This window comes from Nansenia antarctica (genome assembly GCF_963989245.1).
Source record: "Nansenia antarctica genome assembly, chromosome: 5".
In the NCBI taxonomy this organism is placed as follows: Eukaryota; Metazoa; Chordata; class Actinopteri; order Argentiniformes; family Microstomatidae; genus Nansenia; species Nansenia antarctica.
The window spans coordinates 61,763,805-61,778,592 of record NC_137690.1 but is presented as its reverse complement, the minus strand read 5'-3'; the positions used below and the strand labels follow the sequence as shown (position 1 = coordinate 61,778,592).

The 14,788-nt window shown below is 43.6% G+C and overlaps 1 protein-coding gene across 3 annotated transcripts in view; it reads left to right on the top strand.

Annotated features, from left to right (window-relative positions):
* The window catches only part of vps50 (VPS50 subunit of EARP/GARPII complex), a gene marked incomplete at its 5' end in the record, with an annotated part of 122,231 nt that overhangs the window by 64,389 nt on the left and 43,054 nt on the right, over positions 1-14,788 (top strand). For 2 of the 3 annotated variants that reach the window (XM_080530782.1, XM_080530781.1), the window contains 3 exons: positions 4,627-4,759; positions 14,060-14,151; positions 14,425-14,519. In XM_080530782.1, coding sequence (XP_080386908.1) covers positions 4,627-4,759; positions 14,060-14,151; positions 14,425-14,519 — 320 coding nt within the window. The remainder of the gene's footprint in view (positions 1-4,626; positions 4,760-14,059; positions 14,152-14,424; positions 14,520-14,788) is intronic. The other variant, XM_080530783.1, reaches the window with a different exon arrangement.

Here is a 14,788-nt window from a genome sequence, read left to right as displayed (position 1 = left end):
GAGAAACCACTGGTATTTTATGGTGGTGATTGTGACCTTTCTAAGTGACTACAGCAGTGTCTTTCTCATGTCTGGATAATTTGATGAACTATGGTAATTTTCACAGTGATGTTAAATGTTAATCTGAAGACTAAATGAGAAACTATTTTCTAATGACTTCACCAATGGAGGTACGTGGATTTCTGAAGGCTAGTTTGTTGTTTACTGCTGAATTACTTTAGTGATGAATTGCCACTGTGCTGAGATAGAGCGAGTGAGTATGATCTCTCCAACTCAATTATGTCCACAAAGTGAAGGTATTATAAACTCTGGGATGTGCTCAGTAATATCACTAGAACAGAACAGCCATGGTGGGGTCATTTGACCCTGTGAGTAGAATTTGTTTATATCTTTGCACTCGATCAAATTTCAGGACCCTCCTTTCATGACTTTTCCTAGATATGTGCGTTCTACCACCCAGTATCCTTACATTTTCCAAATCACATCAGGATAAGCTAGTATAAAGCTATTTTGCAGTTTTTCTGTGTAGGAGGCAAGCAAATTTACAAGCGGCAAACTAGTGGCCGTTGTCTGTAAATAGCAGCTTTGCATTGTGGCTCTTATAGTAGGTAAAAAGGCACGGCTGATCTAGTGTTAAACTCACAAATTGAAATGAGAATGCATCAAATGTTTGTATGAATGAGGCATATTCACAGTCATATTCATCTGTAGAGCTGTTCCAGGGCATATTGTCCTATGATTCTCCTGTTCAGAATCGGGATACCCTTTGCACTTGAATAGAGGCCCTATGATAGTATTGAATTCCTCTAGGCTGAGTTTCTATGACCATCAACTGTTTTGGGTTTAGGGCTATGGGCTTTTGTATATATGATAGTTACGTTAAGTGTTAAGTTTACATTAACAGTAAAATGTCATACACAATCTAGTCAAGTAAGGTCATCATTAACCCCAACACAACCTCAACAACATCTTTGTGACAGGCAATAATGACGCAAGTTGATGTATTGCATTAGCTTTGGAACAGAGGTAATGGCATGTAGCGCCTACTGGTGATGTCTTGGAAGACAGAGGTCATCGAATGATATCATTCACTCTCTGACTATTTACTGTCCTACACTCCTCTGAAAGGTCTGACCCAGACGTTCTCTGAGAGAACGTTTGGCTGCCAGGGGTCTGGCGGCCTGGAGCCTCACTGCATCTAATTTACAAGCTGAGGGGGAGGGGGGGGGGGGGGGGGGGGGAGAGGGCTCTGATACATAAATTGCTGTGGAACCGCGCTCCTGTTAGCTTTTCCACAGCTGGAGTCCGTGTTGCTATGCACTGTTTCTCCCCCTCTGTTTAAGCCCCTGGTGTGAGTGGCTTGCTGTAAGTAATTTACAGCACTGTCGTGGACGTAGTGTGTGTGTGTGTGTGTCGGGGGGGGGGGGGGGGGGGGTGGAGGCCTAACACACACATAGCTATGGTTAAAACAAAAGGCACGGTGGGGCTTCTGTGGAGCGTGAGGCCTGTTGTCAACTGCTCTGTCTCGGAGCGTAATGATGAATCTTTCTCTGACAGTGTTGAAAACACAAAGCTAGCGAAATAGACCTGCTCTGTGTCAAGTTACGAGGTGTGTGTGTACGCCTCAGAGCACTGCTGGGCTTGACGGGGCACAGAGTTATAATGGAGCAAGCTACATGGTTAAGGTGGGCCAAATCGTAATTCAACACATCTGCCCTTTTCTTTCCCCCCAGTGTTAGCAAGTACACCGTTTCTCTATCCATGGGTTTCTCAGCTGCGTCACTCATGACAGGCGAAATAATCCATTCACTCTGGTCTGAATCCATTATGACTTCATCTATTAGATATGGCCAGTGAAGCTGCAGTCGCCCCTCCATCTGTCCCATTATCCTAGTTTACATAGGCCAAAGTGCTACAGGTACATATTAATAGAGAACTTGAAAATGTTCTCTTAGACTCAGGCAATGTTTATGAAGGGTTACTAAAGGGTTATACGCTCCCTGAACACTTTATCAGGAACACTATAGTAATACTGGGTAGGGCATCCCTTTGCTCTCAAAACAGCCTCAATTCTTTGTGGCATTGATTCCACAAGATGTTGGATTCTGATCCATGATTACATGATTGCATCACGCAATTCCTGCAGATCTAGATTTAGAAACGCTAAAGTATATAAGTATATTTGAAGACTGGATTCAAAGGAATCGATGGAGGGGGCAGATCTGATTGAGAGGGGGATGCTATTCCACAGTCTAGGGTGCTGCGACAGAAAAGGCACGGTCACCCCTGAGCTTGAGCCTGGATTTCGGGACAGCCAGGAGTCCTAAGCTAGACGACCTGAGGGACCTGGAGGTGGAATAAGAGGTCTGTGATGTAGGGGGGGGCCTGCACATTCAGGGCTTTAAAAACAAACAGAAGGACCTTGAAGTCAATCCTGAACCGCACTGGAAGCCAATGGAGAGAGGCCAGAATTGGGGTAATACCTTCCGGGTGTCATCAGGAGCCTGGCAGCGGCATTCTGGACTATTTGCAGACGGGACAGGGACAACTGACTAATCCCTGGATAAAGGGAGCTGCAGTAGTCTAGTCGTGTGGTTATGAATGCATGGAGGAGAGAAAAGGCTTGATTTTGGCAATTGCACGTAGCTGAAACAACCTGGCTTTCACTACTGTATTTACCTGCTTGTCAAACTTAAAGGTGCGGTCCAATGTCCTAGGTTGGGGCCAGATTGCCTAGGTTGTTGGTAGGGTTGCAGAATTCTGGGAAAGTTGGAAACTTTCCATGGGAATTAACTGGACTACCGGTATATGGGAATTAACAGGAATACAATTGTAATTTTTGGTCATTTATACTACTGTATTTACCTTGCACCTTTACAGACATGTTGTTTTGTCATAAGCACCCCATGCATGCAAACATTCCTAATACAAATTATAAAAGTCAATTTGTGAACGTTAATGATTGAACAATGAACAAACAACAAAAAACATGTTTAATAAAATGTATCCTAAAAGAGTCCCATTCAAAACGTGACATGAAAGTATTATGAAATTATTTTTTACTTCCAATGGAAGCAGAGGAACAGAGGGGTTGCTTGTTTTGAGCCCTGAGGAAACTCTGGGAACTTGACTATTATGCTCCTGCAGCTTTGTGGCATTCTTAACATCTTTGTTAAGGTCTTTGCACAGTATTTTCCAAATGTACACTTCCTTCTACATTGGCTGGGGTGAAATGTCTCCACACATCTGACAGTGCACGTGGCATTGTTCTGTAGAATAAGATGAGAAAAAAGCTTATAAAAAACACTAATGCCAAATGCCATGCAAAGAGATATAAATAGTTAGCTAAACAATTGGAATAGTCTTGAAACATATTTTACAATTGATGGATAATGGAATGATGGATAATGAATAGAAATAGGCTAGATGAATAGATGAGCACTCCTCAAGCAGCATGCTAAATCAGATATAAACTATACACTACATTCTCTTGTAACAGAAAACTAGCTAGCAGAAAGCAGAAGAAACTATATAAACACATTGGAGAAAATTATATATTTTTTAAATTCCCAAGATTAACTTTACCGGAACTTTACCACTGAAATTTACCGGAAACGTTCCACCCCTTTGTAACCCTAGTTGTTGGTGATCAGGTTGGTGGAGTCAGGGGAGCTGAATAGGTCCACTTCAGACTTGCTTTCATTCAGCTGTAGGAAGTTCTGTGCTATCCATCACTTGATGTCCATGAGACTGTTTACGTTGCGGTGGTCATTTTGTTTCAGGGGGAGATAAAGCTGTGTCGTCTGCATAGCAATGGAAAGAAATGTTGTACTTTTGGATACATGGTCAGCAACAATACTCAAATAGGCTAAGGCATTCAAGCGATTGATTGATGGGTATTAATGGGCCCAAAGTGTGCCAAGAAAACATTCCCCACACCATTACTCAACCTCCATGAATGTGGTGTACAGGTACCTAATAAAGTGTTCGGTGAGTGTACAATGACACTTTATGGAAATGTTCATCGGTGTCCAATCAGGAAGTCATCACTGTTGCTTATCAGTGTTTTAAACTCCCTATAACATCCCTCAGTGCTGTGGATTAGTCATTCAAACATTGTACGTCTGCCAGAGCTGTTTTGAATATACCGTAGGTGCACAACTGATCTGTAGCAGTATCACACTCTGTTCCATCCTGATTTTAATTACACCTTCTGGGACATCCCTAATGACGTCTTTCTGTCGTGCTATTTTCATTACTCCTCAGTGCTTCTTTGGTCACTGAAATTAGATTTCCCCCAAATGTTAGTCCTTGAATGTCACTAAGAACTGGCTTGATTAAAACCAAGGACAAGTGTTAGGCCCAGACACCTGACACCCGTTTTCTTTGCCAAATAACATTCTGCTGTATAAGTTGCTATTTAGATTTATTATTATTTTATTTATTTTTTACGTTTTTTATTAAAACTCCAAGGTCTAGCAATGATAGATGATGGATATGCTTGAGTGACCAGTTTTTTTTAGAGAGCTCCAATTTGAATGGTAGACAAACCTACACCTACTGTATGTGGCAACAACGGTTAAAAAACAAGTATAATGCCCCCCTCTTTGTCGTTTCTGTCCACAGCATATCACCACAGACAGCTACATCCCCTGCCTGACTGACCTGTGCAAAGCATTATGGGAGGTCATGCTGAGTTACCACCGGACCATACAGTGGCACGAGGAGCATGACAAAGAGGAAGCCATGCCTGCTGCAGGTACGATCACCCTCTGTCTAACCCTAACCCTGAGATCACCCTCCCCCTGGAATTCCAGGACAATACAGTTTCTTTTACACTCGGCAACCTCTACAGCGACCTCTACAGTGACCACTAAAGTTTTATTTTATTATTTGTATTTCACCTAGGTTGTTCAAGAGCCGTCTTCTACAAGGAGAGATTCTAGATAGGTAGATCATCTAACCTCTCTTATTCCTACAGACCTGTTTCAGGATTGTCCCCATTTACTCAAGGAGTGTACATGGAGTGTACCTGAATACACTGAAAGCCCTCGAACGTGCATGTACTGAAGAGCCTCACCTTCATGTCGAGACCTGGTATTTCTGCAGACGTAGCTCTTCTTGTCCTCTAGGAGTTCTTGGGAAACCCAGCAGCATTGCTGACGACTGCCCTCCAAGCTTGGACTCTTGAGCCAACCACCTGAAATCAATTTAAGCTGTTTCAGCAAAAAAAGGGGATTGACTCTCATTACCCCATCCAGACCAGCCAGGGATGGATTTCTAAGTATTACATTTACACTATTGAGAGGAGCTACCGACCTTTATTATATAAAGTGTCTTTGAGTACTGAGAAAAGCACGGTACAAAATACATGTATTATTCTTATTATATAAAGGAAAGGGTTTGAATGTGCAGTATATTTTCTACAGCACACACTGCTGTGATTGCGTGGCTCATTTAGACCGTCGCGGTTCTGAGAGTCAAGTGAGATTGGTTCTGTAGTGTTGCCTCAGTGGCTCTTTACTCTGCCTTCGGAGGTCACTGAACACTCCTGAAATAGAGACGCTTGTACCTTTTTTGACGCTGACATTTGAAAACCACTGATCCTATGAAACACTTGTACAGAGTAATATGAATGACATTCATGATAATAAAATGACAATCAACAGTTAGCATGGAGATTAATGGCAGTATGTAAAATGTAATTTCCACTCCCATCATCATGTTCAATTTAAGTACCATTCATTTTAATTACAAAGACAACATGCATACATTATTGTGCCCTCAGTATTCACCTTCCGTTGTGATTCATTAATTTATTTTAAAGTGTATGTTTGCCCGAAATCCATTTTCATGTGTATTTCTGGTCAATCCACAAACTATCATCTTTTTGCCTGCCACTGATCCTGCTCTACTACATTTACATTGTTGCCATTTTGCAGATGCTTTTATCCATAGCAACTTACAACAAATAGCTTGGGCCAGGGGCCATTGGCATTCGTAATGCTAGAAGAAGGAAGAATTGCATTTATTTTTTATTTTATTTTGTATTAACAGTAGATAAACTGTACAGGGGGTAGAGGGGATGTAGATGTCACAGGAGGCCAAATATTCCCTGAGGGAGGGAGGGAGGGAGGGAGAGTTGTAGAAGGTGACTCAAACTGGCAATTTGGAACATTTCGGCACTTTACTATTTTGAAATAAATGTTTGCCCGGATGTAAGATGGTGTCGAACAGCAGGGCAATTCCATTCCGTTCTAACCAAGGGAAGGGGAAATTCTATACTCTCCAAATATCCCCTCAACCGTATCCTTTTGGCGCAAAGAAAGGGTATCCTTCAATTCATTGCAATTGCTGCTCACTTGTAGAAATATCGAAAGTCACTGAAGGGCTTACTGGATATGAGGGAGTAAGGGAAGGGGATGGGATGCGTAACTTTAGAATGGAATGAACCTTCGGGGCTTTCCAAGCCTGGCTCAGGTTGGGATAAAAAAAGACTTTCCAGCTGGTGTCGTCATTAATATCTCTTCCCTTAGATATCCAAGCTTTGGAAGACCACCGTAAGCTCAGTTACCATGGTGATCCAAAGTTTCTGGTTTATTGCAGGGCTCTGCTTTGAGATAAGGAAGGGAGCTAATCATTGGAATCGTTTTTTTATTTATTATTTTATTGATTCATTTTGTTTTTGTTAGTTTATTTATTTATTTCTCTTTTCAAAGACTACCAATATAAAGTGGACATTGGCTCAAATGCAGAATCCTTGTTGAACTGTTCCAATGACATTTATTTTCATGGTTCAGTTCCCTTTGTTGTACTTGGAACTCATTAAGGAAATGGAGACTGATGAGTATAACCACCAGGACACTCTTATATCACTGGTGGTGTTGTGTCCTCAAGGTGGTATTGTGTTGTGCAGCTTTGAAGGCCTAGTTAAACGTACAGTAGCTCTTCATTCTTCAAAGGAAAGGACAAACCTTACCTCAGTTCCAATCAGAAGCAACCATCCATCAAGAGGTTCTGTCATCTCAGTGTTTGTGATTGGCTGTCATCTCTGCCCTCTAAGTGAAGGTGTCCTAACATTACACAGGATTTCACCCTCTCTCTCGTCTTGTGCGTGTGCGTGCATGTGCATGCATGTGCATGCATGTGCGTGTGCGTGTGTGTTATTAACTGTCCTAGCAGGCAGTGACAGTGTGTGTGTGTGTGTGTGTGTATGTGCGCCTGTTGAGATGCATGCATGCATGAGTATGTGTGTATGTCATGTGTGTGTGTGTGTGTGTGTGTCTGTCTGTGTGTAGGTAACCTTAAGAAAAGTGATTTACATGCAATCTTAATTTCTCAGAGGTCATGGGCGTGTCCTTGGCGGCATACTCATGCTCTACCCATTGCCCTGCGTGACCACAAGGTCACCTCTCCTTTCTCTGTCATTGGACGAATGAAAAGGGCCACCGCAACACCTCATGCATGGCCAGAGCTGATATATTTAACCTGCCACTTTAATGCATCAGTAATTAATATCACCACTCAATAAAGGGAAGTTGTTTCTGGAATGTATATGGGCGAGGGTTCCCTCCCACCTTGCCAAATTGATTTTGCAGCCGTAGTGCACACACTGTCATGTTGGATCACAGCGGACGGAGCCCGGCTTGTGGTGAGAGAGAGAGTACATAGCCATGGGCCGGTGAATTAGAGGTTACGCTTACAGCACAGACCAGAGTCACTCTTGACTACTGCAGACCTGCCACACTAAACATATCATCCATTTAGGGCAGAGAGGGTAAGAAATTGTCCTTCACTCATGTGTAAGTCTTCGCATCACACCCTGTGACACCCTGTAGAAAACCAACATGGTGTGAAATCAAGTGTGGTGAAATAGCCCCCTGGCAAGGTTGTTGTCTGTTATGATCAAGGAACTTGATAGATGGTTGTGTGTTTTATGTACCAATTGGGTGTCACTGTTATGACACTGTACACAGTGAGGTTTCTCTGAACATGCCTTGTTAGTTAGTAAGGACCTCCAAAGTGTGCTCTCAGTGTGTAGTCCGTTTGAGTTTGTTGAATTTACTTCCAGTACAAGCAGAACATCCCATATTTTATGTAAGCCGTAACATGTCGGTCTAAAGTTTCTTCTACGGTTTCTTGTCCGATTAACTAGCGTTTGATTAGTCTTTGCGTTGACGATCTCTTGTCTCTAAGTTCATTTATACATGATGTTCAAGTTTTGACAGAGACAAAATAATTGAGAAACAGTTACATTAACCAAACGCTATTTAATCATAGAAGAAAGCATAGAAGCGATATTAAGGCTACACAGTGAATCGGAAAAATTAATTGGAATCTTTGGCTTGAAACAACATTTTTGACAAAACCACATTGCTTCTCTATAGATGTGGTGTCTTCAAGCTATACTTGGACCACTGCCTCCTTGTATCCAAGACAAACGGGGCTCCATAGTTAACAAATGACATCATAGCACTTAAGTTAACTGAGTCCTGATTTAGACATATTCATGTACAGGTTCACCCCGCTAATCATCTATGTCTGGAACATTGAATAATCTGGGCGGAAATTGACAATTACACCTCTCATTGCCTTCCATTGCCTTCCATTGCCTCCGGTACTTATCTTAGAGCTTTGTTAAGAAGGCTTTTCTCTCGTCATCTTCATTTGCCAGGGCGATCAGCAGGTAAATTGCTTTCCCTGCCCTGTGACCATGGCTTTGGTGTTCATTTTCACACTGGTGTCATCATGATTACCATCTGTGAATTAGAATTCGGAATGCGCCTGCCAGGTCAGGAGAGGGAATCCATTTGTTTCACGTTGGGGTTTGATAATGGCTTGGCTGGAATGGAACCGGAGACAGTCCAATTGTTGATGTGCTCTATTTTTCGCCAGGGCCGTGTACTAGCCATCTCTCGTCACAGTGCATTGCACATAAATTAAAACGTGAGAAAGAAGAGAGGGTTTCCTGGTGGACTGTGTTGAGCTTTGTGTTAGGAGTCTTCAGGGTGTTGGCTAGTTCCCTGGCCTCCTTCCCTTCTACTTAGAGGGGGGATATCAGTTAACACTTTTGACGCAACCTGCAACAATAAAACGAGGAGGGGATGTTTCATCACAGCGCCTCACTCACGACTAAGCTCTCCCTGCTCGGTGGCCTGAACTGCCCCTGACCCCCAGTGTGTTTCTGTTGTTTCAGTATGGTTATGCTCAGTTCTATTTATGTTTGCCCTGTTGTTATGTCCTGAAAGCAATTCACTTGGCACTGTTTTTATAACCTTTTTGGTTAATTGGGAATGGTTTAAACTCTGGTTCAACCTGCAATTCAGATGATGAGTCACCGTACTGTAGGCATGAGGCTGCTGTGGAGAGGGTTGGAATGACCTACTGTACTGCTCACACACACACACACACACACGCACACACACACACGCGCACACACACACGCAATGCTATGTCCCGATTCTCTATCCTCTCCCATGTCTGGGTCAATCTCTGTGCACTCCCCTACATGGATTTAAAAGCATATATTTGGGCTAAATATGGGCTTAAGAGAGTCTCCACTTGTACACCAGTCCATTCCCTTTACATCAATTATGTGAAGTGCTCACTTAACACTAGAACAGCCATGGGTGGGGTCATGTGAGTAAAGATTTGTTTATATTTTTGCACTTGATAAAATGTCAGGACCTTCCTTTCATGACTTTTCCTAGATATGTGCGTTCTACCACCCAGTATCCTTACATTTTCAAAATCACATCAGGATAAGCTAGTATAAAGCTATTTTGCAGTTTTTTCTTTGTAGGAGGCAGGCTAATTTACAAGAAGCTAGTAAACTAGTAGTCGTTGTGTGTAAATAGCAGCTTTCCATTGTAAAGACTATGGTCATTTGACCCCTGAGGCGGCTCTTATAGTAGGGATGGGTAGAATTGGGACATAGCAACAGAGACTTAATTTCTGGGAGTTAACATACTGACCCTATGCCTGCCTCCCATAGCTTTTTATCATTAACTGTGTGAGACAGTTTGTGAATGATATAAATCAACAGTGAATTCTGGTGTCAAACTTAGGGCATGGCTACACAATGTCGATACGCAATCTCGGAGCCGATCTGATCTCTGACCACACGAGCGTTTTCACACCATCGCGCAAAGATTTTCCAGCCACACAAGATCGCGGAATCATCCTGGTAGACCCAGGAAATGATTCAACGCGTGCCAGTGTGACCTGGAAGCACGTCACTACATCACACAGGGCATGCGCGTGTTGATACAAAACCAGGAAGCACAACAAAAACATTCTCTGCCCCACTAACGGACTATTTAATAGACTAGTCTCTCGCAACTATCGTAACTCTCAGGCCCACTATGACGGGGTACAGTGCAGACTGCGACGTGGCAGAGTCCGCTACAGAGCTCACCATTTATGGCTTTCAATGCACTTGAACATTAACATTTGCATCAAGCTGCTTTCTTCTTTCCTTTTACCATCCCCCCTGTTTCCTCCCCCTCATTCTCTTCTTTATTTCCCTCCCCCTTGTTCCTCTCCCCTTATTTACGTAATGCCTTCGACTCATCTTCCTGGGATTCTGTATTCCCCCTTTCTGTCCCTCTTAGTCCCCTCTTTCCCTCTATTTTCTCCTCTTCTTCCTCCTCTTCACTTCTGTTTTTGTTCTCCTCCTCCTCCTCCTCCTCCTCCTATGAGGCTCCTTCCATGTAGGGAAGACTGACCTCTCTCAGACAGTCTTTGTTCCCTTTCTCTTCTTTCCCTCTTTTTCACTTCTGTTATCCTTCTCTTTGTCATTGTCCTCCTCTTCCTCCCATTACCCGTTACATTAACAGTCCGTGTGAGCCTCCCTCCTTCATTAGCCAGCTGACCTCTCAAAGCCAGTCGGCTAATCTTCTCCCCTCTTCTCCCTTCTCCCTCATTAATGAACACTGACCTAGCGATATCATACTTTCATGTCACCATGGGCCACGGGCTGTTCCCTCTTCTTTTGGAGAAGTGACTCATTGACCCATTATTGGCTACATCCAGAGAAACAATTTGTCGTCCTCCTTGACACAGGTAGGATGCACCCACAGACAGGTCATTTTGTTTTTTGTGTGTGTTTCTCTTCAAAGGATCTTCGCCGGTGTTCACAAACACAAAGACTTTCATTAAAGTCTGACGTTCTACCTCCCCGGCTTGCTGTGTTGCTTTTATTAGAGCCAAAGTAAGGAAAGCTATAATAAAAAGAGACATGGATGTTTGAATTTGCAACACAATGTCTGGCCAGTTAAGGTTTCTTATCTCCCTAATTTAGAGGAATCATAAAGTTAATTATTTGGAATGCACAAGTGTCTGTGGGTGCGTTTCTCTCAGCATTTTACACTGATGGTTGTGAGGCGCTGTAAGGTCGGGATGATTTGGACTGTCAACACAGATGTCTGGGTCAAGTCAAGTCATCTTTATTTGGGTGGCCATGGCTCGCTGTGTAAAACTTGGGTGTGATTCAGTGCCTGCTTAAGATTGCCAAGATGTGTGTGTATGTGTGTGTATATGTGTGTGTGTGCGTGTGTGCGTGTGCGTGTGTGTGTGTGTGTGTTTGTGTGTATAAGCAAGATAAACTGCTCCTTGGGAAATATCATTTGTCTTGCCTTTGAATGTGGCAGTTGGCTGTCAGAGGTCCACATCTGGGCTGGACCTAGCGGAGCTCTCTGAAGGCTGAACTGATGTAGGAAAATCATCTCTTGTCAACAGGAGCCAAGGATTTCTTTGTTTCCCCTCCAAACGCTAGCGCCTCCATGTTTAATGAGGCTCTGGATCTTAGACAACTCCTGGCAATACGTCAGTGTGCATGATGCCGATTTACCACGCACTCTCTCCAGTATAGGCGAGATTCTATTTAGAGGGTCCCAGCTGATGTGGGTGTGATTCCCTGAGACAATTTCAGTTGTCATTTTGTCTATCTATATGATGATGTATTACAGGGGAATTAAAAGTCAAGAGGAGTGTCTTGTTTTTTTACCCTTCCCTTTTTCAAACTTCCAGGTGAAATTCTGCGTTAGCCTGCGCCTCCTGTCCACCTCTTTGACTGCTGTTTATGTAAAGAGATCAGCCAAAGCCCCCGGGATGAGGCTGCTGTCTGCACCGAGACAGATAAACGGTGATGTGAAGGGAAAGTGAACGTCATGTGACGGACAGGTGACCGCCGGGGTGACCGTTTTGTGTGCCCTAGTTCTCAAATACCGTAGGTTGTCGTCTCTGAGCTGTCGTGGTATTGTAGCCCATTGTGTGAGCGGTGAGATCATCTCCAGCCCTGTCTATTCTGGGACGGGCTGTGATTATACACGCCTTCATTTATCACCTTCACTGTATAATTACCACCACTTATGCCTTGTCTCATAATCCCCTGTATTAAACTCCATATCAGCTCCTATAAGCTGCCTGCACCTGGCTTGCAATCGCTCAGTCTTGACAGAAGTTAATAACAGTGATTCTGGACTGTTGAGGTGAAAGGCGGCAAGTGATGTTTGCGTATTTTTGGACATTGTTTTGTCCCGCGGTGACCGGTGATATTAATTCGCTTCTTCCTGGAAAGGTCTTAGCTGGCAAGGTCGATTTATACTAGTTTTGTTCCCCTCTTCTGTGGGTGTGTTTTTTGAAACACCCTATGCAAACAGCAAAAGTACTAGTATTTGTTCTTTGGTGAGATTTAATTATTTTCTCCAATAATCTCCATGTTTCCAAATTCTGAATTTTCTGACCCAACTGCGTGTCGTCATTTGTTTGTTTGTTTATTTGGATCCCCATTAGTCATTAACCAATGGCTACTATTAGTGGGGTCCACAAAAAAAAATCAATATCGTGTTGATTTCATTGTGTGTGTAATGCACGGCTGCAGCCGTCAAACTAATTACTCTTAGGGGTATACGGTAGTGTTAAACTGTACTGGGTGGGATTGTGGGATCTATCTATTGTAAACCAGCCACAATGGGTTACCCTCCCTCGCCTTTAACTGTTATGTGCATATACATCGACAGGAAGCGTTGGGTGGTTGCGCCGTTCTGAGCGGCAGCAGGTCTCGCTGCTCTGTTTTTAATGTTTGTCGGTTCTTGTTGTGTAATGTCTAATGTTACAACTTCAGCCAGAGTTGTTTATACCAGAAGTGTTAATAAGCATAACACTTCAGCATAATGCTGATTATGCTGATGCTAATCCATGTCAATTCCCCCTCTTCAAAGCCTGGTTCATAAGGGCTCTCTGCAAGCAAACGGTGAGATCTCTTGGGCTCTAGCAGACACTTGGTTGTGGGTGTGTGTGCCATATCCTGTGTATGTGACAGTGTGACTCCTACTTCAGATATGCTGAACGACACTCTTCAACAGTCACTCTGCCCTCATCAAAAAAGTATTGTGATTCCCTGCTGCTCTTGCATCCTTTTCCCAGCGTTTCCTCAAAAAAAAATGTTGTAGTGTTGTCTCCACATTTGATGTGTTGTGCTTTATTTAGCTTCATAAGGAAATTCACCTGAGGTGTGTCACACGTTTGAGAATTGTGTCATGGCAATCACACACACACACACACACACACACACACACACGCACACACACGCACACACACGCACACACACACACACACACACACACACACACACACACACTCACACACACACACACACACACACACACACACAGGTGCTGTGTCCTCTGTAGTGTCTGAGTGACAATGAGGGGCGTCTGCTCATAACCGCTGATCGCTAATGTGGATGGGGGGGCATGATAAGGTGGTGTGGGTGGGAACTCAAACCGCCTCTATGACGCAATTCCTCTTGAAAAGGCATAGCCTTGTATTTATGTTTGATTCGCCTTTATTAAGAAAGTTCTTCAAGTTGTATTCATCATCTTCAAGTTGTGTTAATCTGATCCCAATCTGTTCCAGTGTCAGTTTTCGATGCATTTGAATCAGCAACAGGAATTATGAGTCACAATGAATAATGCAGCAACCGATGAGAGGCTAGGGTGACAAGATGCCAGCACTTGTTTACTGTTGAACCAGTGACATAGGTTTGTTTCAACAGATGGTGCCAGCTCTGCAGAGTCTGATGAGTCTGTCGTGGACCGCAGCTATGTGAAGAAGAAACTAGAACATGGACTGAATCGAATCTGGCAGGTCTGAAACTCAAGCTATCCCTTTCTCTGTCTACCACTCTCTCTCTCTCTCTCTCTCTCTCTCTCTCTCTCTCTCTCTCTCTCTCTCTCTCTTTCTCTTTCTCTCTGTCTCTCTCTGTCTCTCTCTCTCTCTCTCTCTCTCTCTGTCTCTGTGTGTTTCTCTCTCCGTGTCTCTCTCCCTCTCTCACTCTCTCTCTCTATCTTTCTCTTTTTTCAGATAATACCTCCTCTCCTGTAACTAATAGCCCCCCCCCCCCCTTCTCTTCCTCCACAGGATGTGCAGCTGAAAGTGAAAGCCTATTTGCTGGGAACAGATATGTCCAACTTCAAATACGACGACTTTATTGTGGTCTTGGACGTTATCAGCAGGTAGCAAGGACCACACATCCTCTTTAGCACAAATGAGTATCAACTACAAGGGTTGGAAGCCCCAACCTGCCACCCGAGACCCTACTCGTCTGAAATCCCTTGTTTTTTAAGAACATGAACAACCAACAGTGTGGGGGGGGGGGGGGGGGGGGGGGGATAGTTCCACTTGTTCCGCCACAAGAAAAGGCCTGTAATCAGTCACAATTACACAATTACAAGTATTGTCAATTAAGGCGGCGGAGCATCTGGCATCTGGGGTGGCAGAGTCC